The 27458-nt window shown below is 32.3% G+C and overlaps 1 protein-coding gene across 1 annotated transcript in view; it reads left to right on the forward strand.

Annotated features, from left to right (window-relative positions):
- LOC149897905 (uncharacterized) overlaps positions 1-27458 on the forward strand; it is a 72397-nt gene continuing 44939 nt past the window's right edge. The window contains exons 1-9 of the mRNA XM_090115679.1: positions 1-30; positions 21572-21673; positions 22890-23069; positions 23807-23923; positions 24844-24999; positions 25135-25300; positions 25750-25910; positions 26306-26475; positions 27099-27205. Of these exons, the coding sequence (XP_089971805.1) occupies positions 1-30; positions 21572-21673; positions 22890-23069; positions 23807-23923; positions 24844-24999; positions 25135-25300; positions 25750-25910; positions 26306-26475; positions 27099-27205 (1189 nt within the window). The remainder of the gene's footprint in view (positions 31-21571; positions 21674-22889; positions 23070-23806; positions 23924-24843; positions 25000-25134; positions 25301-25749; positions 25911-26305; positions 26476-27098; positions 27206-27458) is intronic.

Here is a 27458-nt window from a genome sequence, read left to right on the forward strand (position 1 = left end):
ATGACCACGGAGACGGCTACGCCGAACCAGGTAAGCCTTAGCCTACGTAGCCTATCGTAGCCGTAGCCAGCGTAGCTGTACCGTAGCTAAGCCGCAAGCCGCAGCCCGGTCAAGGACAGGCTTAAAGTTCGTCTTATGTAAGCTGCGTGTGCCTTTGTTTGTCGGATCCATTTTGATTTCTATTTATAGATAGATAGTTTTAATGACAGGTTTTAATATATGCAATGACGAATTTTGAAATGTAGATATCATTTAAATTATTGGTAGAGATAAAGTTAATATGCGATTGATTTTTTATACATTTAATTTTTACATTTCAAATGTGCTTTTGAATGCTTTAAAGCGTGTATAAATAGAATAGCATATTTTATATTGATGTAGAGTTAGTTATATTGATATATTATTAAAATTTATTTTATTTTATTTATTTATTTCATTTATTTCAGATAAAGTATCCATATAATTGTTAGTAATTGGCCTTAAAAACTATGTTATGTTATAAATCAATAAAATGATTATTGATTTATGCGTAATTTCCTAATTAATATGTATAAGATGCCCCGTTTCATTTAACTTAGACTTTGATGCTAACACAAAGAATAGCTCTTAGATCGTAGTCATTGGAGAAAAATAAATTTATATAAAAAATAAAATAATAAGTTTTCACATTTTCTTCCTTATTAACTTCAATCTTTTATATAAATTGTTATCGAATTTTTGAACCTTAAATAGTATGTAATTTGTAATTGTTTTAATTTGAATTAATTTATAAATGACACCAATTTTCCTGAACTTTTCAATCTTACACCACCACGGTTCTAGCGATTGTATGTAAAACATTTAACATTCCGTTTAAAAAAAATATCAGTTCTATATATTAAGTATATATAAGATGAAGGAAATCGATTGGAATGGTTACAGTTTATTTACACCTTCTTGATGTTATTTTTAATATTTCTAACTCTATTTGAATTTATTGAAGCGTCTGATTTTCCACTGTTAATTTTTAGCCAGACTGTAATCACAATTAATATTAGCTTTACACCGTAAGCCCCTAAAATTATAGAACTGATAAACCTTTTGCGGAATATTAGGAGAACTCAGAACGAGGATGATATACCTACTAGCTTCTGCCTGTGTATTCGTCTATGTAGAAATACAGATAATATTATACTACACCAGGTAACAGGTAACAAGATTCATGTTCTAAAACGAGCATAGATAAGTATTTTATGCCAGAGCTCTACATCTCTACATTAGTGAAAACGGCATGAAATTCAACGTTTAAAAAGCTTGTGAGATAAGAGGCAAAAATAAAAAAATATTTTCGTTTTAGCTTCTGTTGCTCGAATAAAGTATATATTAAAGGTTCTTGCTTTATTCACTTTTCTTATACATAGAGACATGCTGGATAACGCGACTTGTAAAGCAAATTAATATTTCCTCATAAATTATAATGTTGAATTTATGATGTGAACACTATTAGTCAAATATATGGAAAGGCACGTGCTGCTGAGACGCAGTATCTTAACTATTTAAAGATATTTACATGATAATTTCTTTTCTCAGTACCGCTGTATGAATTTTACCAGTTTTTATTCTTTTAAACAATATCTGTTCAAAAGAATAAAAACTGAAATTAAAAAAAAATATTCTTTTAAACAATATCTGTTCGTCCAATTTTCAGACTATAGCATAAGTTCATACCTACAGTGTATAAAATTTCTAGAAGTTTCTAAGAAATGTCTGTGTCTGCCAACATTGTAACGTAAGCTTTCAATTATTCAAACGTAAGCTTTCAAATCGAAGATGGCGTCTACAGTTCTTCTCAAGTTTATTCCTTAAATTTACAATGAACCTTCAGTTTCTATCTTCCTAAATCAGAAGTCAGACATATTAAACAGTCCAGGTCAAAGTTCATGGTTATTTGATTAGACACTGAAGTCGTAAATAATTAATACCATAATCTCATTAATGATATGCCGCTTTTATTGGTTGTTAATTCTCTTTATGATCAGTATTTAGTATCTTTTACTATTGTATAGCGATCAGCTATGATTACTATTTCATTTATAGGCATAATTAAAGAAGTAAATATTTACACTAAAAATGGGTAATTAAAAGATTTATTGAATGTAAGTAAATGAAATCATATAGGTTTTATATCTACGACAATAGTAAAATTTTCTTTTATCATCTATGATGTATCTACATTTAAACTTATTTTATACCTAAGAGCGATAAATTACTCTTCTAAAGTGTTTTGCAATACTTTAATTTAAGCGTGTACAATGTACATAATAAAAAGCTCACACATTTATCATGTATGCGGGTAGTCAGATTTAATATAAAGCGAACCTACTATAAGTTGACTACGTGATGTCTCATAGGAAGCACGTATTAAGATTTGTGTCAAGTCTGGGTGCTTATCCACCAATAATGTGCGAGGATATAATATTATGTTTGTAAAGAACCAATCATTTAGTTTTAAGTTTGAAACGGTTAGCGTTTGAAGCGATAGTAGCGTTTAGCTACTACATATTATGTATTCTGTGGCGATAGTATTGTCTAATAACATTTCTCGCTACACGTCCTCGAACATTATTGGCTGAAAAGCACCTTAAAAGGAAAAATTGAACTGTATAATGTAAATTATTTTTTCTTTATGTCGTGTAGTTACTACGAATCGCTTTAGACGGTTTAGAATTGTACATTGTGTGATAAAAAAAGCAAGTTTAAGATGTGTAGTTGGTTAACTTAATGTTTGAGTTTGAGTTAGGTTCTGAAGCATAATGAGAATCTGTTAATATTAATTGAATTAACTAATCAGTACTTATATGGTACAATACAATCAGATATATGGCTTGTCTGTTTGTTTTATTTATGGAGTATAATGCGTTGATTTATAATCCTTTTATTTTAATTTTATATCGGATGTTTATGTGAATTGGAATTTCAAGACATTTTTCTTTACTTATGACGAAATCCGCAAGATATAGTTATTGAAGAGTATAAAAACCCAACCTTAAACAATTACACACTGTGATTACACAACACACAGGCAGGTAGGTACCTACAGGCAATCTTAATTTCAAAAATTATCCATACTAATTTTTCTGTCAAAAATATTACAACAAATAAAATAAATCCAATACGTGTTCAATATAATACCAACCTAATAATATTATTTCCTAAACCTTCTGGAACATTCCAGACCGTTCCAGCATCCCATAATCGAATGATCCATCGGAAAGTGGCTAATGGAATCTGTCGCCGCTTCGAGTTTCCGCATGACAATCACAGAACCGAAATTGGGAATATTGGTCTAATTCCATTAGATTCTGGAATGTTATCTTAAGGTGTAGGGTGAAATAATTTGATAAATATTTAGAGATATTTTATACATATAAACGGTGAGTCTATCTGTTCGTTAAGTTGATGAGTATTTTCTTGTTGTTGATTTTAGGCAAGTATCTATACTAATATTATAAAGCTGAAGAGTTTGTTTGTTTGTTTGTTTGTTTGAACGCGCTAATCTCAGGAACTACTGGACCGATTTGAAAAATTCTTTCGGTGTTAGATAGCCCATTTATTGAGGAAGGCTATAGGCTATACATCATCACGCTAAGACCAACAAAAGCGGAGCAATGCGGGTGAAACCGCGGGGAACAGCTAGTATTGAATACAATTAGAAAAGTTTGTCGACGGGATAAATAATATAATCAAAAAATCATGTCCAATATTCGTCCAATAGTCTTTGCCCTTAAAATCATCTAATATTGTTGAAATTATGTTTAGGTTTAGAGACATTTATTTCAAAGAATTTTACAATTCACATTCTATCGTTTTAAAATAATAGATATTATAAACTTGTACACCTTGACAAAAAAAAGTAAAAATTGTGGGTTGGCGAAATTCAGCATAGAGATACATAGTTAGCACCTTGTATACTTAATAATATCGTATTTTTGAGAATATAAAACTTAAAAGATTACTTGTGGTATCTTGAATTATATAGGGGATGGAAATTTGCAAGGGGAACGACCTCTGTATCGCGATAACGTGATGTCTATGCAAGTTGCAACGGACGGAAAGCTACTAGATTACAAATATACATTTGTATGTTTTACAATAGCTTTATATTTTCACATTTTTCTTCGAAAAACTCAATGTTTTTTGAGAACATAGAAAAAAAAAGAAGAGAAATTCTTATAAATGGAAATAAAATATAATTTGTTGTATTTAAAAAATCTCAATTTTAAAGTATTTGAATGCTATAAAAATAAATATCAATTTCAGTGGTAAAACTGCATTCATAAAAAGCTTACAAATTTTATAGTTCAACGCGTACAACACAAAAAGGATTTAACGCCCAAGTAAATATTGTATTTAAACGCATAACTAAAACAATGAATAAACTACACAGTTAACAATAGTAGCAAACAGTTCTGCTAACCTTTCGCAACTCAAGGGTTCATTACAATAGACCCTTTGCCTTAGTAACCGACAATGACGACCTGAAAAGAAAATGGGCTGGAGCCTTTCAAAAATTCACTTGGCTGTCTGCCAATGTTATGATTTGCGCAGTATTCTGTTTCCTTTTTTGTGTGATGCAGGTTTCTTGAATCTGGACAAAGTTTTAACTATCTTGTTTGGTATTACATAAGAAAAAAGTAGATTGTCTGGTAGGGAATATATTATGTCGAGGGAGGTTCCATCTTGATTATTGAGTTTCAGCTGTTATTAATGAATTTATGGCATTCATTTATCCATACTCCATACTTAATATTATAAATGCGAAAGTAACTCTGTCTGTCTGTCTGTCTGTTACTCAATCACGACTAAACTACTGAACCAATTAGCATGAAATTTGGTATGGAGATATTTTGATACCCGAGAAAGGACATAGGCTACCTTTTATTGCGAAATATGTACCACGGCCGAAGCCGGGGCGGGCCACTATATAAAAATAATTTTGATTTTCGTACATGTCAATCATTAGTTGTCAATCCAGTCAAATACGGTTGAATACGGTCAAAATATTGTTTGACATTCATGCGTTCAAAAATGTATTTTGTGTAAAATAATTAAAAAGTAAAAAGGGTGAATAAACTATTGTCTGTATTTTTTTTAAATCAATTATTGAAAAGTGCAATTAAAGCAGATACATAAAAATTCCTCAAATATTTGTGTTTACGCGTGCTTTCAGAAGTTGATAAGGTATTTTCGGTGAGGAAACTAACCAAGAAGGATAGTTCGATTAATTATTTAAAAAAAAATCTCTAAAAATGTAAAAATTCTGACAACTATTTGTCGCGATTTCGTCGACTGCTTCAACAATATTGCGTTGAAATAATATTATAACGTTAAAATTGAAACGGAGGGCCTGGCTCATTCGATTGAACCAAGCTAAATTGCGTTTTGAAGATTACATCCATTTACGCGATGCAATTAGCACAGAGAAGAAGATGCAGAAAATATTGGGCTATTTAGGTGCTTAGGTGCTATATTACCACACGTGTTTTCAAGCAATGAGTTACATTAAAGCAACACATCTTTCGGATTATTCAATGATGGATGTATTCAATCGATCCAGACCGACATTATGTTGTAATCACGAATATGATTGATGGACCGTGTGGCACCATCAACCGCCAATCACCATGCATGGTTGACAGCGAGTGTTCCAAAAGGAATCCACGAAAATTTACTGTAGAAACTATCACAGGCAACAAGATGATAGTGGTAGAACTATCATAACTAAAGTGAAAGGAAACGATTTCGTGGTCGACACCAGTTAAAGAATGAAAAGAGTTAATCCGAATGCATCGCAGGCTGCAAAACGTAGTTTAATTCGATAATTTTTCTCTGGCACGTGTATGAAGTAATCAAGTATCTAATTATTGTTTTTTTTTATTCTTTTTCCTATACCTATGTGTTATTCATCGAAATAAAATGCTGTTATATATCTTTATTTATTTTGTATCATTGTATTCCATTCATCAAAGCCTAAATTAGTTCCAAGCCCAAAGGTAACACGACATTCATTGACTGGGCGGTACGAAGTTCGCCGGGCCAGCTAGAAAAAATTAAAATAAAAAAAAAATTCAATAAAAATGTAAAAAATTAATATTATTTGTTGCGTTTTCGTCGACTGCGTCAACAATATTGCGTAGCTATAAAAAAGTTAAATTGCGTTTTGAAGATTGCATCCATTTACGCGATGCAATTAGCACAGAAGAAGATGCAGAAAATGTTGGTCTATTGATTATTTTACCGGCGACATACACAGGTAGCCCAAGTGAATATGTGCAAGATGCAATGACATAATAATATGTTCGTCATTATGGTCGGCCAGATCTATTCATTACATTTATATGTAATCCGAAATGGATGGAAATTATTCAACTGTTGCTTCCCGGACAAATATCAAGTGATCGGCACGTCATCACCACACGTGTTTTCAAGAAAAAAATCCGATCACTGATGAGTTACATTAAAGGAACACATCTTTGGGATTATTCAATGATGGATGTATTCAATCGAATGACGAAAATCTGGCTTGCAGCATGCACACATTTTAATTTGGTTAGTCGAAAGAATAAAATATATGAGTGTGCGGGGATTGCTAATCCTAAAACCGATCCAGACCGACATGACGTTTTTATCACGAATATGATTCATGGACCGTGTGAAACATCAACCAACAAACACCATGCATGGTTGACAGCGAGTGTACCAAAAGGTATCCACGAAAATTGATGGCAGAGACCATCACAAGCAGCGATGGTTACCCACTGTATCAGCGTCGATCGCCCAATGATAATGGTAGAATTATTATCACAACTAAAGTGAAACGAAACGATGGCGTGGTCGATAACAGTTAAAGAATGAAAAGAGTTAATCCATGCTGCACAGCTTATTAAAATTCAATCATTTTTCTCTGAGACGTGTTTGAAGTAATAAATTAAAATACTATTACATATCAATCCATATAAATATTTATTTTGTATCATTGTATTACGTTCATCAAAGCCTAAATTAGTTCAGCTAAAAGGTAACACAACATTCATTGACAGGGCGGTACAAAGTTCGCCGGGACAGCTAGTCAATAATACATTATTTAAATATGTGCTTGTCCACAAGAGATGTGCGAGGATGCGTAGCGAGGGATGTATTTGTAGATAACCCATAATATTACACCGTTTAGCATTTGGAGCGATACTACAACACAAATCAAAATAAATTGTGGAATTGCGAAAAGTTAAATGAAATTTGCTTAAAAAAATTTAACAATTTCTACCACACTGCTTTGTCCAGCTTAAAAATATGACGCAGTTTAAGAGCCATAATAAATTTCATTACCTATATCAAAATACATCCATGAGTTTTAGGCCCACAGGCACACACTTATAAGACAAGTCAAAGGAAATACCAACACATGTTATCTATTTGTATGACTAAAAGGATTCATTTAAAAAGGGCACCATACAATTACCATCCATTTCCTTCGTCCTTGACTCGTATCGAATTCCCTTGTCCCGTTTTGTATGGCTTCCCACAATCCTGCCACATTCTTTGGATGTTTAGAATATAATACTATTAAAATATGAGAAATATGTCGTATTAACTCTTTAAAAACTGGAGCATTAATATACTTAGCAAAAAAACCTATGAATTAGATTATTTTTAAGGAACATAAAGGATAACATAATATAATTTCTAGATTTTAATTTTGATATTGTAAATCTAAACTATTCATGAATTTACCTGAAGACAAAAGCTTCATTAAAATCGGGTCAACCGTTTAGGAATTCAGTGATAAATATTTAGACAGGAGAAATACAAAATATATTATGGACAAATTAGTTATCATCGGTTCTACTTAATATGTATTACTTCTTTCATCTTTCGTAATTATTAAGGATTTGTACATTTGAATATTTGAATTTTATATCAAAACTTGTTCATAAAGAGAATTCCTAGTACTGATGGTAAAATATTTACCCCATAACCCACAAGGGAACATGAAATTTCACTTTATAAGTTCCCATGATGCTTCAAAACCAAAATATACTGGTTAACTTATGTCACAGATAATATAATACCACAAATACTATACCTAGGTTATGTCTTTGTGGAAATCAAATGGTACCTAACCTAACTCTTACAAGTATTCGGTTATACATGTAACATACTTAGTTAACTGTTTTTTTTTCTAAATAGTAACATTAGTTTAATAATGATATAACCAAGTCGATAAAACACTATCTTCTATTCTAAACTTTATGTTATTAATATTTATTCAAATGTATGATTTCAAATGGGTTTATACGTAGGTTTATGAAATTATGAAAACAAATGACCCTAATGTTATGACCTAATCTACTTTTGCTGCCCAATAAATATAATGACAATTTTAATTAATTACATAGTTAATTAGAACATGTTGATATTTCGGGAGCGTCATGGTCACAAGTTAATATTTGTTAAACATGAAATTATTGTCGTTTTACCGTTCCTTGTCTGCAAAGTATTAATGTTTTAATAATTATTTTGATACTTTAAATTTTTTTTGACTATTTTTAGTTTACGTCCAGAAATTTTGAGTTTGTTTGAGTTTGAATTTATTTTAATCAGAAGAAAGTTAAAATACTGGAGACCTTATTTTAGGTGTTTTCACGAAAAAAAAAGTTTGTTGTCGATTGTGGTTCTATGCGATACATTTTTATGCAATAAAATTTACATAATATTACGTATAACATAATATGTAATTATGTATATTATAATCAAATAAGATTGATCAATCAAAGGGCTTATCAGCTATTATCAGCCTTTGCCGTGCAACGACCCGAAGGGTGCATTGAAATTGCTTTTATGCACGACATTAGTTTTAGTAAATCAGTTTTACTAAATATTGATTTTAATTTTCAAGCGCAGAGGAAGTTCTCAATTCGACTGTATTTTTCTTTTTTTTTGGGTTTGTGACTTCAGAACTTTCTGGGTGAACCGATTTTGATGATTCTTTTGTAAGTATTCGATAGCCACTAGGATTTCCTTAAGAATTTTGTCCAGTTTTAACTATATTCGGTGGCGGTTTGGTATTTTGCTAAAAATAATTAATCTATACCATAATCTGAAGAGTTCGTTTGTATGAACGCACTAATCTCAGGTCCGATTTAAAAAAATATTTCTGTGTTAGATAATATAGATAGCCCATTTATTAAGGAAGGCTTTAGGCTATAAATCATCACGCTAAGACCAAACAGGAGCGGACTACTGCGGGTAAAACCGCGGGGCACAGCTAGACATTTTATACTTAGATAAAACTGAGCGACAATTTTCTTTTGCTTAGGAAATACAATTTCTTTTGTCTCTGTTAACCTGGAAACTTACATTTTTATCTGAGGTCTGAATGATGTGACATAAAATATTTAGAGCTTTAGGCGTCATTAAAAGTGAGTTATGGCAACTTTTCTTTATAGAACGCTATTATACAGGGTGTAATCGTTAAGTGTGCACAGGCGATTATTCCGTAACTATTACAGATATCAAAAAACTTTAAACTGATATCGAAAGTACTTAACCTAATGAGTAAAATGGCCATAATAAATTTTTAAAAATAATACGAGAAATATCTAAAAAATTAACTTTAAGCCCTCCCATACATTTAGTATGAGATATGAATATCCCATGTACATGGGTTGATCCAAAAGTAATGATAATCAATATTAAACAAGGTCATTACAGTTAAAATAATTATGTATTTCTCTAGATAGTCTTCTAACTAGATAATACTTCGATATTTTTTTTCCTTAACTTAGAAAAAAAAAACTTCATCTACAAAAACCCCTCAAAATCGGCCATCACTTCGCTGTCGTCTTAAAATTTCTTGTATCGACGATGTTTCTTGTGCCGAGGTAAGAGATAGAATTAACTAGGAGCTAGATCTTACAAACAGGGTGGGTGTTCAAGCATTTTCAAGGCCGATTTTTGATTGGCAGCCATCGCAACTGACGCTTTGTGATCTGGTGCGTTGTCTTGGTGAACCAACATTCAAGACCGAAGTTTGCCATGTCTCTTTTTCTTACTAACCTACCCGCAATCTTTTAATTTGGTCTGTGTAGTAAGAGCCCTGTGTAGTAGTGGCTACCTTCTTAAAATATTCCACATTTCTTCAGCGTCCCAAAAAACTACGGCTTTAATCTATCCCACTAATTTTCACTTTGAAAATCTTCACCGTCACTTTGGAAGCTCGCATCCAGGCCATTGATTGTTTCTTGGTTTCAGCATAAACATGGTGAACCCAGGTAACGCCCATGGTCACAAATCGTGACAAAAAATTATCCTGATCTCATTAAAAATTTAGAAATTCACCCTCTAAATGTCGAATCGTTGTTTCTTCTTTTCTTTTCTTCTCGCACTGTTCACATTAAAATTAATGTTAATACTTGGAAACGTGGCCTGTAGATATAATTTTTTTGTGATAACTTAGTGATTACATGAGCAAGCATAAAACATTTATTTTATATTTTTATGTGCACAGGAAATACCCAATTATCATTACTTTTGGATCAACCTATACATTTAATATGAAAGATTTTAGCTTGTTTTTTGTTTTTTTGGTTTTCTGCTTTAATTACTTCGCAAATTTGGAGGGAAGTTCATTTAGAAACTGTAAATAGACCTCCTCATTGTATTGCACAATAAGGACGTCACTTCGAAAATCTACCTACTATGAATACAAAATGTATGGTAGACTACAGGCCCATGTTGAAAAAATTATGGGTCATTTGACCCACCACCTGACCTATCTAGAATGATATAAGAGCATAAAATAATAAGATTCAGCACTATGACGTCACTTGTAAGCTGTCCACCTGAGTGCAGATGAGAATTCGAAGGTTCAGGTAGAGATTTTCTCCCCTTGTCTCCATGATTTTTGTACGGCGTTGCGGAATAATGGCTTAAAAGCAGTATAGAAATAGTATGACACAGATGCCGTACAAAAATGGTGGTCCACAAAGTCGGAATTTATTTTTATTTTTCGACAGTTGCCGGGGTAAATTTGGTCATTTGATTTTGTACGGCATCTGTGTCATACTATTTCTATACTACTTTTAATCAATTATTCCGCAACGCCGTACAAAAATCATGGAGACAAGGGGAGAAAATCTCTACCTGAACCTTCGAATTCTCATCTGCACTCAGGTGGACAGCTTACAAGTGACGTCATAGTGCTGAATCTTATTATTTTATGCTCTTATATCATTCTAGATAGGTCAGGTGGTGGGTCAAATGACCCATAATTTTTTCAACACGGGCCTGTAGTCTATGGGAAATAAATTGTATGGGAGCGTTTAATGTAACATTTTTGGTTATTTCTCGTTTTATTTTTAAAAATTTATTATGGCCATTTTACTCATTAGGTTAAGTACTTTCGATATCAGTTTAAAGTTTTTTGATATCTGCAATAGTTACGGAATAATCGCTTGTGCACACTTAACGATTACACCCTGTATATGCATTTAGAACATTAGAATGATAAAATATATTAACTAGACAATTATAAATCCTTCTTCTTTTTTTTTTAAGTAACTTGTTTAACTTATACTTGTCAAATACTATTTCTTTAACATAAAATCATAAGAAAAATACAAATGTATATAGGTACACTAGGAATATACCTAATACCTAAGCCTAATACCTATAGGATGGACCTAATCTTTTCTTTCGTCATTTTTAGGTTGCAAAAAGTTTCCATTTTTTAATGACTTAACTATAAAGTCCTTGAGGGTATATTTATTATTATTATTATAAACACCACGACCTAGGAATTAGGTCGAGAACATGTCTATATAAAGATTTGTGATCAATACCTATAATGACGTATGAACATACAATAAAGCATTTCTATTGGATATTACATGAAATAGCCCTTTGATGATTGAATATTTAATGTGTTTGAGTTTTCTAGATCGACTGGTTATATTACGGTGAATTTAGACCAAACGAACATAGAGCTAGAGCAAGACTCTTCTCTCTTCTTCTTTCGTGACCTTGTGTAAACGAATTCAGTATTGTTCAGTATTAGAACATTGTAAAGAACGTTTTCGAATGCACTAAGAACAACGAAAGAATGCTCTACGCCTCTTTACACTAAAAGAATTTCATATTACATATATTAGGGTTTGAGGCATTCGCTCGTTTGATCTAAATGCACCGTTAGATTGCAAGTGATTGACATAAATATTTACTGCTAGGTTTTTTATATATTGGCAAAGGCGCATTTATTCTATAAGATTTAAAAAAAAAAGTTTCATATTAACAATAGCATACTATAACTTGTAGATGTTTTCTTCATACATTGGTTCTTTTGTTGATACAAAATATCTTAACCACTTAGCCTCAATAAGCGTATTATTGGTCAAACGCAGTCTCACTAAATATGGTATAATGAGTTTAACATAGTCAAATACAATTTCATGATCTCGCTAAAATTAGGATTAGAGACAAAGGTAGAGAAATAGATTTACGCATGCGCTTTAGGGTTACACGCATGCGTTTTAGGAAGATGCTAGAAGCAGGATATGCGTTTTATAGGGTTCATTTCAATGCTTACATTTTTTTGTAACCATTGATATTGATTCACTTATAATGTACAATCTAGTGACCAGAAGAATAATAAGACTATAATACTATTAAGTATTTACAATTTCTAAAATAAAAAATAAAAAAACGTGTGTTCATATTATTGTTTAGGAAAAATTAAAACCTAAAATACATTTTGAAGAAGACACATTATTAACTCAAGCGTAGAAATTTTCTTATCAATTAACTTTAAATATATGTTATGAATAGTTTCCTTATCTATTGACGTCAAACATTTGCCATTCTGCTGAAAAAAAAGATTAATTGCTGTCCGGATCTTACACAGGAGCTTTTAAATAAACTGGAGCGACTGCAAAACTTTTGTATACGTTTCATTTTTGGGCTTCGGAAGTACGATCATGTTTCGTATTTTAGGAAAAAACTCAAGTGGCTGCCAATCCGATCTCGTCGTAATATACATTTTCTCCGTCTTTTGTATCAAGTACTTTTTGACCCTAAATCGCCTGCTTATCTTAAGAATAACTTTGAATTCCTCCAGAATGAAACTTATACTCTACGGTCGAAAGAAAGACTCGCACTGCGTGTGGCTACTCGAAAAACTGAATTCCTAAGTTATTCATTTGCTTCAACCGCTGTAAGATTGTGGAACTCTTTACCTGTGGATATAAGACGTGCACAATCTTTAACTTCTTATAAACGTCTAATACATAAATATTATTTAGATCTGGAATATGGCTCCGAGTAGTGACCTTAATACTTTGTACTATTAATATCTATTTTTTTTTATATGTGTATGTTTATCATTTAGTAGGTATATATTATTAATTATAGTAATATGTATGTTTGTAAAATATTGTTTAGTTTTTTTTTTTTTTTTTTAAATAAATTTTGATGCCTCCCTTTATACAGCAAACACTTGTCCTTTGCCTGAGGGGTCGCCTGGTAGAGATCACTCTGAAGTGATAAGGCCGCCCCGTTACACATATTAAAGCTGTAACTTTGTGATTTATTATTTACTTTTATATTTTATAAAATAATGTGTGTAATGAAGTGTCAAATAAATAAATAAAAATAAATAAAAATAAAATACTATGTAAGCCATCTATCATAGAGTTTATTGTTCATAAAAATGAACATAATGTAAAAGATACAATGCTTATTTCCATTCAGTAGCTCAGCACAATTTTAATGAAAACATCAGAGGTTCATTGTTTGGATTGATTGAAGCTGGATTTAACATTTTATATGAATTAAATGTCAACTATTATGAATAATCCATTCATCTACCGTCATTCAAAGAAAAAATAAGTTTTTTTATAGGTAATTGTTGTATTCAGTTGTAGATAAATCGCATTGAGCTTGTTATTTGAAGATAGATAGCAAATAAACTCTGGTAAGGTCTAGAAAGGAGATTTCGTACAACCACATATAACTAGCTGCGCTCCGCGGTTTCACCCGCGTGGCTCCGCTCCTGTTGGTCTTAGCGTGATGATATAATATAGCCTATAGCCTTCCTCGATACATGGGCTATCGAACACCGAAATAATTTTTCAAATTGGACCAGTAGTTCCTGAGATTTGCGCGTTCAAACAAACAAACTCTTCAGCTTTATAATATAAGTATAGATATCTAAACTAGAAGTATTTCTTATAATAATAAAGCGAAAATTTTTTTTTTTATTATTTTTTTCGATTTAACTCAAACTTCACTGTTTAAAAAATTATTGAAAAAATTAAAAAGGTACATATACATACTTACCGTAAATCATAAGCTGTATATATTTTATCTTTTATTTACAAATTGGGTCAACCGAGATGAGTTAAATATATTATGATATTTTTTACTAGTTAGGTATATTATGTTTAAAACAACTTTTACATTTTATTTAATTAAAACCTGGCTTGCTATAATTCCTTGTGTCAACTAACTTTATTTCCCTTCGCTATTGTCGGATGGGGTGTAGAGTCTTGAGATTTAAGGATTTGCATTCAATTTTGAAAGCGACTTTAGGGGATGATAAATTTGTCTAGACAGAGTATCTATTCGTTTAACTATAAGCTAAATAGTATTTACAAAAGTTTAAGCGATTCTCATTATTCTTTCTTCTTAAATATACATTAATAAAATTTTGTATTCGTAGTGAGCACTTTTATTAACCGTGTTAAAATTAAAGGTTCAAAAGTTGATTAAAAAGCATAATATTTTAAATTTTACATAGGTAGTCATATTATACACTTATTAAATTTATAAAGATTTATTACGATAGTAAAAAATAGATATTTTTCGAGTAAATAGTTGAAACTTGAAAACATGACTAAATACTTACCACTCACTTTTGAGGTTCACGTTTTGACCATAATATAATAAAACGTGTGTGTACCAAACGCATGAGTTCCTGCGTAATTGAGCTACAAATAAACAAATTTTCACATCTATTTAAATAGGATTGGTAATACCGTATTTTATTGACTGGCTACTCGAAAATAAGCGGGAAAAAGGCACCCCATTTGTTTGTTATCGATAGCCATTGTGTGACGTCATCGGGGTTGACAATGACATTTAGGGGATAGAGGGTAGGTATGGGGTTCTTAGAATTTGGAATATCATTATTGTGGCTATAGGGTTTGGGGAAATTGGTGTATTTTCTTTGAGATGGGCAAAAATGTCGATAGCACAGAAGAGCTTTCAAAAATGTAGATATTGCAACAATTTATGATATAATGAAGTCCTCGTTTACTTCTTTCTTGCTTGTTTCCTATACCTGATACAAAGAAATCTGCAAAAGAAAAATATCATAATTAAGAAAGTAAATACAAATAATATTTTTTTTGGAAACAATATGATGTATATTAATATGAAATCAACAATGGCAATCAATTTAAGTTCTCACAAAATATTTATAAAGAAATCAGCGTTCTATGTGTTTAATGTTTATAACATGTAATAAATACACTTCTCACTTTTGTGATTGTCTACAATCAGACGACCCTTAAGCACCCTTAAGCTCATATAACTACCCGTTTTTTATTAAAAAAGAATAGACTTTGACTTTCGACTTTATAAGCATCAATTATTAAACCGGCAGAGTTATAACCGAGTTAAATCACAAAGTTTCAGCTTGTTCCTACTTTTAATTCGGCACCATTTTACTACCGTCAATTTAAGCGCCCCAAAATCTTTACTACTTACTACGTATTTTATTTTTGCAAAGTCATCAAAACTAAAACGTCGATCGATATTCAGAACAAATGGTCGTAAATATCAACTAGGGTGAATTGTTACATTGCATTTTATTGTATAAATAAACAAAATTCGTGCATTTACAATATTCACCCTCGTTTTCACATGATTTGATACGATTTTATATTGCCCTTCTATCGGACATTTTAGACTTAAGTGATGGAAGAGACGATAGTCAATTCTAGTGTGTAGTAGTTGTGTATTTATATGTTACCGAAAATGTATTGAATCCAGTAATTGTAAAACTCCTAGGAAATGTATGTAATTCCAGTAATCGTATAGGAATACGTATCGTATACCTATTTTTCCTAAAATATTATAAACTAGCGGTCCGCCCCGGCTTCGCCCGTGGTACATATTTCGCAATAAAAGGTAGCCTATGTTCTTTCTCAGGGTCTAAAGATTGTCTGTGCCAAATTTCATCAAAATCGGTCCAGTAGTTTATGCGTGAAAACCATACATATTACATACATACATACAAACCTTTCCTCTTTATATTAATATTAAGTATGTATAGATAAATGACATTAGACGCATATCCTTGGAAATTTATACATTTCCTAAAGGTGCAGTTTAGTCTATCTATAAAAGGTATCGGTATCTACAAGATATGTATATATAGAGTAAAAAAAAGGCAGATTGTCTACGCTATTCTCTCTTATGAAGAGTAACACATAATATTACGTCTCTGATTCATTATCAGAGACGTAATATTATGTGTAATGCGTAAATGCGAAAATGCATCTCTTCTATCAGTTTAAGCTTACAAATACTGATAATAAATAAATAAATAATCTTGACAATTTTTCACACATGGCACGATCCCATACTAAGCTTTCGCTTGTCTTATGGAAACCAGATGGCTGATAAATGGCATACGTGTATAATTTTAAATAGGTAAATACTTATATAGATAACTAGATTTCCGCCCGCGGCTTCGCCCGCGTTTGCAAAGGAAAACCCGCATAGTTCCCGTTCCCGTGGGATTTCCGGGATAAAAACTATCCTATGTGTTAATCCAAGTTACCCTCTATATGTGTGCTAAATTTCATTGTAATCGGTTCAGTAGTTTTTACGTGAAAGAGTAACAAACATCCATACATCCATACATCCATACATCCTTACAAACTTTCGCCTTTATAATATATATTAGATATTAGATATTACATATTAGATTAACACCCAGACACAGAGCAAACATAGTTCATCACACAAATATTTGCCCCGGGTGGGAATCGAACCCACGACCTCTGGCTTGGAACTTGGAAGGCAGGGCCACTACCAACCAAGCCAACCGGCCAGTCGTTGCCAGTAATATACAGTATTAGTCCATTGAATGAGTCCCTCCAAGGGGGGTCTAGAGTGCGTGAGTTAGTAACGTAAGATGTTTCTTCGGAAACATGTCAAGAGTCCCTAGTTAATAAACATACTAAAACCCCGGGACACTAGGAGGAGCCCCGGAGTGGGGGGAGGGGGGAAAAGGTCCATTTTTTTCATTTTTCGCTTAAATCTCAAAAACGGTACATGTTAGAGAAAAACTTTCAAGGAAAAGTTGAAAGGCCATAAAATTATCTACAAGTTGTACCTAAATCATTTTTTTCTATTCGTACCCGTTTTCGAGCTACATCCCATGAAAGGTGAAAAATTCAACTATCGTAACTACCCTAATAAAATTCAATTCCCCGTAAACGCCTCGGTGGTGGAATCTGGTATTTTTATCAATGATAGACCTAATTATGAGCAATCTATGTGTACCGGTCACAAGTTGCACTTTTGAGTTTTTTGGAAGAAAAAAATAAAAATATCAAGTTCAGTAACTCAAACTACCCTAATATAATATTTTGACAATCGATTCCTCCTAAAGGCTTCCATGGAGGAATGTATTTATTTTACCAATTATAGACCTAATTAAGAGCAATCTATCAGTACCGGTCACAAGTTGCACTTTTGAGTTTTTTGGAAGAAAAAAAAAGACAAGTTCAGTAACTCAAACTACCCTAATATAATATTTTGACAATCGATTCCTCCTAAAGGCTTCCATGGAGGAATGTGTTTATTTTACCAATTATAGACCTAATTATGAGCAATCTATCTGTACCGGTCACAAGTTGCACTTTTGAGTTTTTTGGAAGAAAAAAAATAAAAAGTTCAAGTATCGTAACTACCCTAATAAAATTCAATTCCCCGTAAACGCCTCCGTGGTGGAATCTGGTATTTTTATCAATGATAGACCTAATTATGAGCAATCTATCTGTATCGGTCACAAGTTGCACTTTTGAGTTTTTGGGAAGAAAAAAATAAAAAGATCAAGTTCAGTAACTCAAACTACCCTAATATAATATTTTGACAATCGATTCCTCCTAAAGGCTTCCATGGAGGAATGTGTTTATTTTACCAATTATAGAACTAATTAAGAGCAATCTATCAGTACCGGTCACAAGTTGCACATTTGAGTTTTTTGGAAGAAAGAAATATTTTTTGAAAAATTGTTTGAGCCAAAATCATTTTTTACTGCGTGTAGCTCAGAAACGGTACGATATAGGAAAAAATTATTCATGTACAACTTGTAGATAATTTTATGGCCTTTCAACTTTTCCTTGAAAGTTTTTCTCTAACATGTACCGTTTTTGAGATTTAAGCGAAAAATGAAAAAAATGGACCTTTTCCCCTCTCCCCCCACTCCGGGGCTCCTCCTAGTGTCCCGGGGTTTTAGTATGTTTATTACCTATGGACTCTTGACATGTTTCCGAAGAAACATCTTACGTTACTAACTCACGCACTCTAGAACTTTTTATTCAATGGACTATATGTTGAAAGATTATGACGATTAACGTTAACAATACTTTTTTATAAACTACTGTGATTATTTTCAAAAATATATACTTACATAGGTAAATTTAGTCCCATTTAGTGATCTTGGCCCAACATAGCAATATTTGTACCCTTGTTTTTAAGGGTAATTTACCCCAGCTACCACAGACGAGGGGTAGAAATAATTGCTCGCGTGGCCAGACTTTGTCTATATTTGTGTATAACACTCACGTGTGACTTAATTAAAAAAAAGTGCGTGATTCATGTTAGTTTTAATGAGTTTTAATGATTTGCGCCCTTTGAAGTTATCATGGTGATAGTGAATCATCCGTTTTTTTTTTCATTTAAAAAGTTGTGTTTATATAATAATTTATAAAGTATAAAGGTAAAGTTGTAAACTATTAGACGTATGTATTACAAATAGTCCATTGAAATGTTACATTTTTAGGCCTAACCTTGCGTTTTTTAGAGGACGCAATTTTGTTTTTATGATATGTAGGGGGGGTCAGTGTGAAGCTAAAACCAAGTTTGTGGGGTTGCCACCCTTGTCCCACGGCCGCCATCTTAAAAATAGCGGTTGAAATGGTTTTTACGATATATCTCTTAAACTATTTATCTGATAAAAAAATATTGTTAACATTATTTGCTGCAAATTAAATTCTCTACAACTTTGATGCAGTAACTTTTCGTCGTAGAACTATAAATAAAAAAGTTATAAGCGAAAATGTTCTGAAATTAGAGCTATTTATATTTTTCAATAAAACTTTTTTTATCATTTTACGAAGAAATGATATCAGACCATTTGTGTAGATTGTTTTTCGAGGACCAACTTTTATGTACAAAATTTTTTCATTACGTCAATATCTAAGGTTTTACAGCGCTCTGAAGTGAGTACTATTTTTCAGTACTCTTAACTGTACGTATATTGGCTATTGGCTCTTTTCCCATACTCCAGAACAATAGAAGCACACTGCAGAACATTTCAGCCCTGCTTTTCGACGTAAAAAAAACGCGCTTCCAGACTCTACCTCCTGGGTGGTGGGGAAAAGATTCAATGATTAATTATTAATAATATTGCAAAATTAATTATTAAAAATATTATAATAACAAAAAAAAAACAATTACTGATGACAAATTATTATTAGTACACACATAATATAAGTATATTGTATAGTTCAGAGTACTGAAAATTAGTACTCACTTTGGAGCGCTGTAAAACCTTAGCTATTTACTTAATGAAAAAATGTTGTACATAAAAGTTGTTCCTTGAAAAACAATCTACAAAAATGGTCTGAAATCATTTCTTCGTAAATTAATAAAAAAAAGTTTTATTGAAAAATATAAAGATCTCTAATTTCTGAACATTCTCGCTTATAACTTTTTTATTTATAGTTCTACGACAAAAAGTTACAGGACCAAAGTTGTAAAGAATTTAATTTGCAACAAATAATGTTTACGATATTTTTTTATCAGATAAATAGTTTAAGGGATATATCGTAAAAACCATTTCAACCACTATTTTCAAGATGGCGGCCGTGGGACAAGGGTGGCGACCCCACAAACTTGGTGATAGCTTCACACTGACCCCCCCTACACATCAAAAAACCAAAATTGCGTCCTCTAAAAAATGCAACCCCAAATGTAACTTTTCAATGAACTAAAAGGCCTTTTTTAGGATCCATGTTATCAATTTGAGTGAAAAGAAAAATTGCATCCTATAAATAAAAATGTCTACTTCACTCACTCACTCTTCAGGAATTCTACTTAGTTTCGTCATGGTTCCTAAAAACCGATATTCGAATTTTTGATATTTTCAAAATTTGTTATGCTCACCGATCAATGTTAGAATGAGATTCACCAAACATTACGGTGGTCGGTGTGGTTATTTTAAATGGAGATAAAACAAAAATCATACCATAAAATCACCTCGTTGTAGCGTGAAAGAACGATAAGCTCACAAGCAAACAAACACATTTTTGCATTTTAAAAGATGGTTAGTATAGTTAGGATTATTAACGAAAGGTTGCTTAAAACTTAAAACATGCATTTTAAAACAGAACATGGAACACAGAATACGTCACACCACACACGAAACCTATAACCACCCAATACAGAAAAAAATGCGCGTTTTTGTGTTCCACAATGACGACAAAGAAAAAATATTAAGAAAAAAAGACAGTTCGGGTGATTTACATAGTCCAATCCGAAACTACTTTTTCCAAGTATACATATAAAAAATATAACAAAGTGTAGAACACTTGTACATTATGTCTTTACCCTGGCCTTTGTTTAAGCCCTCCGTGGGTTGTAGGTAGGTACACTTGAACTCACAGTAATAAGGGTTGGACTTATACGTTTACGATAGTCTCACTTTGATGCTTTTAAATTTATTCAAGCTTAGTTTTTGTTTAGATTAAAGCGGTTTTTTATGACTATAAGGATTTTACTTACCTATATGTTAGTACCAAAATGCGGAATTTAAGTTAAATTAAATTGAGCTTAACTACCAAATTCTCTATTCTAAATATTATAATAATAATATCTCTAACCACCTATTCAAACAGTCAATCCACATACAACATTATTCCATAAATCGATTCCTTCGTTGATTTCGACATCCAAATCAAATTCGATTGAATATGGTTCACCCAGTCGATAGTTCTGAAACATGAAAATACAAAATAAAATAGATACAATATAAAAAAAAATCATAAAATATTGCCTAATTCATCGGGTATAATACAGTAGGATCCTAATTCAAACAAACAAACAATCAAATCCTCTTTATAATATTAATGTACACAAATTAAGAAGCTCCTTCCTTTTTTGAAGTCGGTTAAAATACTAAGCTTTCTTATGTTGTATATCCTACTAATATTATAAATACTAATCTAATTATTTGTTACAGGCGGACGCCAGCACCGCGTTCCTACGCGCCGCACGCGCAGGCCAAATTGACAAGATCATCAGCCTGCTAGAGCAAGGAGTTGATATCAACGTTAGCAATGCTGTAAGTATTATATTTTACTTATTTATAGGGTTATATCAGAAATTTTACATAATAGAGGTGACTAATGATGAGCTTCCAAATATAATATAAATAATTAAAATCAAAAAGGTGCTATAATCATTAGCGCTTGTTTAAGATATATCTTTTGTATCTTTGTAAAAAATATAGAGCCCTATAATATTTAAAATACGTATAAATATGAAATTTGGTCACATACAGTTTGAGGCTTCTGAATAGGTACTCCATATGTTATTGATACATACTTGTTTATCTATCTACTTATCGCGTTATCTAAGATTTAAATAGAGAAACATGGGAAATATCTAGTAAGAAAGATACGTACAATATATACCTATTACATACAGGAGAAAAGCCGCATGCAAAAATAATATTTGACTAAATTAAGCTGAAATAAGTGAAGCGTGACTTGCACAATAGCTTTACGGTTCGACAGTAAAAAGGTCTATTATAATATTTTGCTGGCTTAATTCCTAGAAATGCTAAGAACACGCGATTTAGTCACGAATGTTAATATTGGTACAATATGTTATAATCACGCGAAAGACTGCGGTAAATTCTAGGCTTCATTGAACCGTAATAACGCAAAATAAATTGTCTTTGAATCCAGATGAACAATTTTTTTGTGATATCTCAATCAACTACAGATTCTTTCGGAAGGAATTCGAATTACTATACTTAGTGGGTTAATAATAATGTGGAATGATCACGAATTACCTATTCCTAACTTTCATTCCATTTTGTTTTTCACGAAAATATTGCTAAAAATCTACCTATGCATTCATACACATATCACATAATTAAATAGGTTATTCCATAGAGATCTAGAGAGATGCCAATCGCTTGCGCTGAGTACGAAACCGTGTCTCATAAAAAATTTACGCACACAACTGCAGTAAACAAAATCAAAACAATACTTCGCGTTGTGTGTGTGTCATCACACAAAAACTGTGACGTACGTATACAGCACCGCTACAGCTTGTTCTTTTTTTGGGCATATTGCTGCGACACCGGCCCCACCCCCTAACCATATCTCCCTTTAGTTTCTGTGATCACAGTTCTGTGTGGGTTATTCCTTCGTTACTTACCAAACTAGCGTTGAATAATTTATATTTCATATAGCAATACTAATCTAAAAATAGTCTAGTTCCATAAATTAATGTTTGAACTAGTTGTTCTAACCAAAACCTCCTTCCAGAACGGTCTGAATGCCATCCACCTTGCCTCCAAAGACGGTCACGTGGAGGTGGTACGAGAACTACTCCAGCGAGGAGCAGCCATTGATGCAGCCACTAAGAAGGGAAACACAGCGCTGCACATCGCTTCCCTGGCCGGCCAGGAGGCTGTGGTCCGCTTACTGGTGCAGAATGGAGCTCAAGTGAGTTCTTGTTATAGTGGTTTTTGATTTGAGTGTTGATTTGTAGAGGGTGTTAATCAGTTGCTCGAACATGGTTATTTAAATTGTTAAATGCGAAGAAAATGTTTTGTTTACGTAGAAATCATATTATATAACTTATTATATTTTTCCTTTATTTTTATGAACTTCGCAATAATATTTAATAGTATAAATACAAAATATTATTACCTACGTAAAACAGAACTTAAAGATAATTATTTTAAAAAATAAATTAGAACTTACGAATATTTGAATAAAGAATGTTAAGTCTATTCGAATAACATGGTGCCATTTCTACTAAAACATCCTCTAGTTGTTTACAATTTTTTGTCAACGATATTTTGTGAAATCAAAACACTCCAATAATTTACCTACTAGTTTTTTAAGTTAATGCTATTCGTCGTTCTTTAAGTAAAGAAAAAGTATTTACGCCGAAAGCAATTTTCAATAAATATTTACTTCTGCAAGACGCAAGAATACCTACTATTCATAATATTATGATCATGAAATACTGTGATATTATACTTGCATATTAACTGTTTTATAACAATTAACAATATAAAATGGAAATTGTTGTGAATTTTTTAAAGAATAGAAAAATACAATCACGGAGCGGGATTTCAACCCGCGTCCTTACCTACTTACCGGGACTTTAAAAATTTCTCAAATATTCGTTTGAATGCTATAAAACTAAATATGAAAATGTTGATTGTTACCAGGTAAACATCCAATCCCAAAATGGATTCACCCCACTATACATGGCGGCGCAAGAAAACCACGATGGAGTGGTTAGGTTCCTGCTCGCCAACGCAGCCAACCAGAGTCTGGCTACAGAGGTAATAATTAAATATATGTATTGCAATACAGTTAACTTTTAGGTAACAAACGCGCGTTTTTCACACTCAAACAAACTTTTTCAAATTTTTCGAATTGAAGAACCTATAGAAACCTAACCTAAGGATTAAGGAACACATTTACATTTTTTATCAAAAATAGAAGAATAAAAAATACAACTCATCTTTTTGACGAACTTCTTTTGATATGCCATGTTTGACGCATGAAGCACGCTGCACGGCGCATACTCACATAGAATTGTCTATTCAACTACCCTCACTTAATAATATTTGTTGCAGAATTATCAATACTTTCAGTAGAAAATTATCGATAATTTAACTACGTACATTAGTAATGAAATCAATGGTAGGTACCTAATAATAAATAATATCAAGATAAATACTCCTTACCTACATTTAAAAAACTCAAAAACACGCTATAATAAGAATATGTACTAATTTAATTATTGTATGTCACCGATCCTTGATAAGTGTTGAATTAAAATTAAGATAAGTTGAATTAAACATGTAGGTACCTAAAATAAATAAATAAAATAAAAATTTCTTTATTTGTTTCAAAAAATTTTTTACATAATATTGTTACATATGTTGCATTGACCCCCCACACTAGGATCCCCTGTGTTGTGAGGCTCAATCTCTTTCATCATATTACATAACGAACAACAAAAAAGAAATATATATATTTTAAACAAATAATAGCCATTTTAAGTATTGAGAGTGTGTGTGTGTGTATGCGTACGTGTATATGTGTGTGGGTAGATATGTTTATTTTAATATTCAGTAAATGTTTAAGTTTATATTTTAATCAAGAAATTATGGTAACCTATGCTTATATATGAGTCTGTTACACACAAACATAGACTTAAAAACATACAAACATTCTATGGTTTTATTTGTTTTAGGATGGCTTCACACCCCTGGCAGTTGCCATGCAGCAAGGCCATGAGCGAGTGGTAGCTGTTCTGCTTGAAGCTGACACCAGAGGCAGGGTTCGCTTACCAGCCCTCCACATTGCCGCTAAGAAAGATGATGTTAAGGCGGCCAATTTATTACTGGAGGTTTGGTCATATGACTAAATTGTATAGGCGACTATATAAATTTTATTGTTTTAAAGCAAGATCTAATATTTACATAATTTATCATAATACACCCTTACCACTTACACTTCTGTAATCTAAGTCATTTTTCCACAGAACGAACACAACCCAGACGTAACATCAAAGTCTGGTTTTACACCGCTCCACATAGCGGCGCATTATGGCAACGAAGCCGTCGCCAGGCTTTTACTGGCAAAAGGAGCTGATGTCAACTGCGCTGCTAAACATAATATATGCCCGCTGCATGTTGCTGCCAAGTGGGGTGAGTACAGTTTAAAAGATATAATCTCACTGCTCACAGATAATATGCGAAACAAGAAGAGAAAAATTCGAATTAGCGTCTTAAAACGATCGTATAGATTGTGTGTTGATATGTTTTATAATATTCGATATTCCAGAAAAAAATGTTTTGTAAATTTAAAAAATTAAAATTAAATCCCTATTTTATTCCAATGAAAAATTGGTCTTGGTTACGATAAATTATTAATTTTAGTAGATATACTATTATGACAATAATTACAATGTTATTAACCTAAACGCGTTTCGTTTAATATTTGTATAAGTATAGCAAAGAAGAAAGCATAATTTATTTCTGGGGAACCTTAAATATTTACCGTTTAGCCCAATAGATTATACAGTTTACAAGAGGACACACACCCAAACAAACCTATACACCAGAATATCGATATAAAGAGCAACTTTAATCCAAAGGCAAAGACAACATGGTGTCCCTGCTATGTGACAACGGGGCGAACGTAGAGGCCCGCACTCGGGATGGCCTCACGCCACTGCACTGCGCTGCAAGATCCGGCCATGATAGAGTGGTGGAGGCTCTGTTGGATAGAGGAGCACCTATCACTAGTAAGAGTAAGGTATGTAAGAGGTATAATTCACCAAAATATTGGACGTAATTTTCTTACAGATTGAATGCAATAGCTAGTTAGTAACCTATTTCATTGGAAAGAAGAGTTGCCATTTCGTTGCGCTGCGATCATGTTTGTTTATTATTTCAAAGTATTCATAAAAATGCATTAAAAATGTTTTGTCAAAAAAAATCACCTTATTTAAGACTGTTCTCGTGCAATGCTGTGGAAGAATTTCATTATTGCCGTAGTTACTTCTGATGCAAAAGGGCTAGTCACCATTTTTAGACCTGTTCATCTCCATACAAAATTAAAAAAAAAAATTCTGCAACATTGCACTGCAATCAAGAACTGCAATCTGCTGCTATTCTCCATACAAATCTCATACATCTCGAACATTCCAGAACGGTCTAGCGCCCCTCCACATGGCGGCACAGGGCGACCACTCAGACGCCGCGCGTGTACTGCTCGCGCGCAGGGCACCAGTTGATGACGTCACTGTGGACTATCTCACTGCGTTGCACGTGGCCGCGCATTGTGGGCACGCTAAAGTCGCTAAACTTTTGTTGGATCGGTGCGTTTTGTTGTTTTATTTTCTTTAAATTAAACTTTACATACGTGCTGTTCAAAGTTTTCTGTATTTTCGGGATTTTGTCTAGTTATTAAACATACCTAGTTGTTTTTTTATTCATACTGTATAGTGCCCTGTGCATTATGTATGATTGTATGAATACTACATTCTTTATAAAATAATAATTTTTTTATACCATCAATGGTACAATACAAGTACAATAACAAAAATAAATTCGAAATGTATATTTTACGACAAAATATTCATATTGTGTTTATTTTAAAGTTACCGCAATACGTCTGAGAAATCTGCATTCAAATTGATTCAATAGCTTTCATGAAGCTTGAAATAACAGAAAAAAAGACAGATAGAACATTTAAAACAGCCAGTTTGATTCCTTTTTTGTTGTTTTCTTACTTCTAGTACCTATAATATTATAAACGTCTTCTTTTTTGTGAATATTTCATTTTACTGAAATATTTTAATTTTGACGAATTTACATTTTCGAAATAAATCCTTGTGTAGTATTCATCGAACAACTACAAGCTATTAATATTAATAAGAAGCAAATAATTTTCTTACTTTTAGTTAAGTATATTGCTCTTATACTATAATTTGTTTTACAGAAATGCCGATGCCAACGCCAGAGCCCTTAACGGATTCACACCTCTGCACATTGCCTGCAAAAAGAACAGAATTAAAGTTGTTGAATTGCTGCTGAAGTATGGTGCAAGTGAGTTAATATAAATATTTTATCACCTTATTTATTAACTAGCTGCTCCCGGATGCGCCTGGGTAGACTTTGTTTTTAGTTTATGTTATTATCGATTATCGAAGCAGATAAAATTCTAACAAACCGTAATCATTAAAATTTGTTAAGCCATTCTCGAAGTTTCTTTTATTTAATGATGATAAAACAGTCATCGAAAGTATTTTGCCGGAAAGGCAGGCAAAATGCACAAAACATATCGTAGCATTTAACCTTC

The sequence above is a fragment of the Colias eurytheme genome, chromosome 24, assembly GCF_061535395.1.
Source record: "Colias eurytheme isolate Ceu_HAF_F1 chromosome 24, ilColEury1 Martin Lab GWU primary, whole genome shotgun sequence".
NCBI lineage: Eukaryota > Metazoa > Arthropoda > Insecta > Lepidoptera > Pieridae > Colias > Colias eurytheme.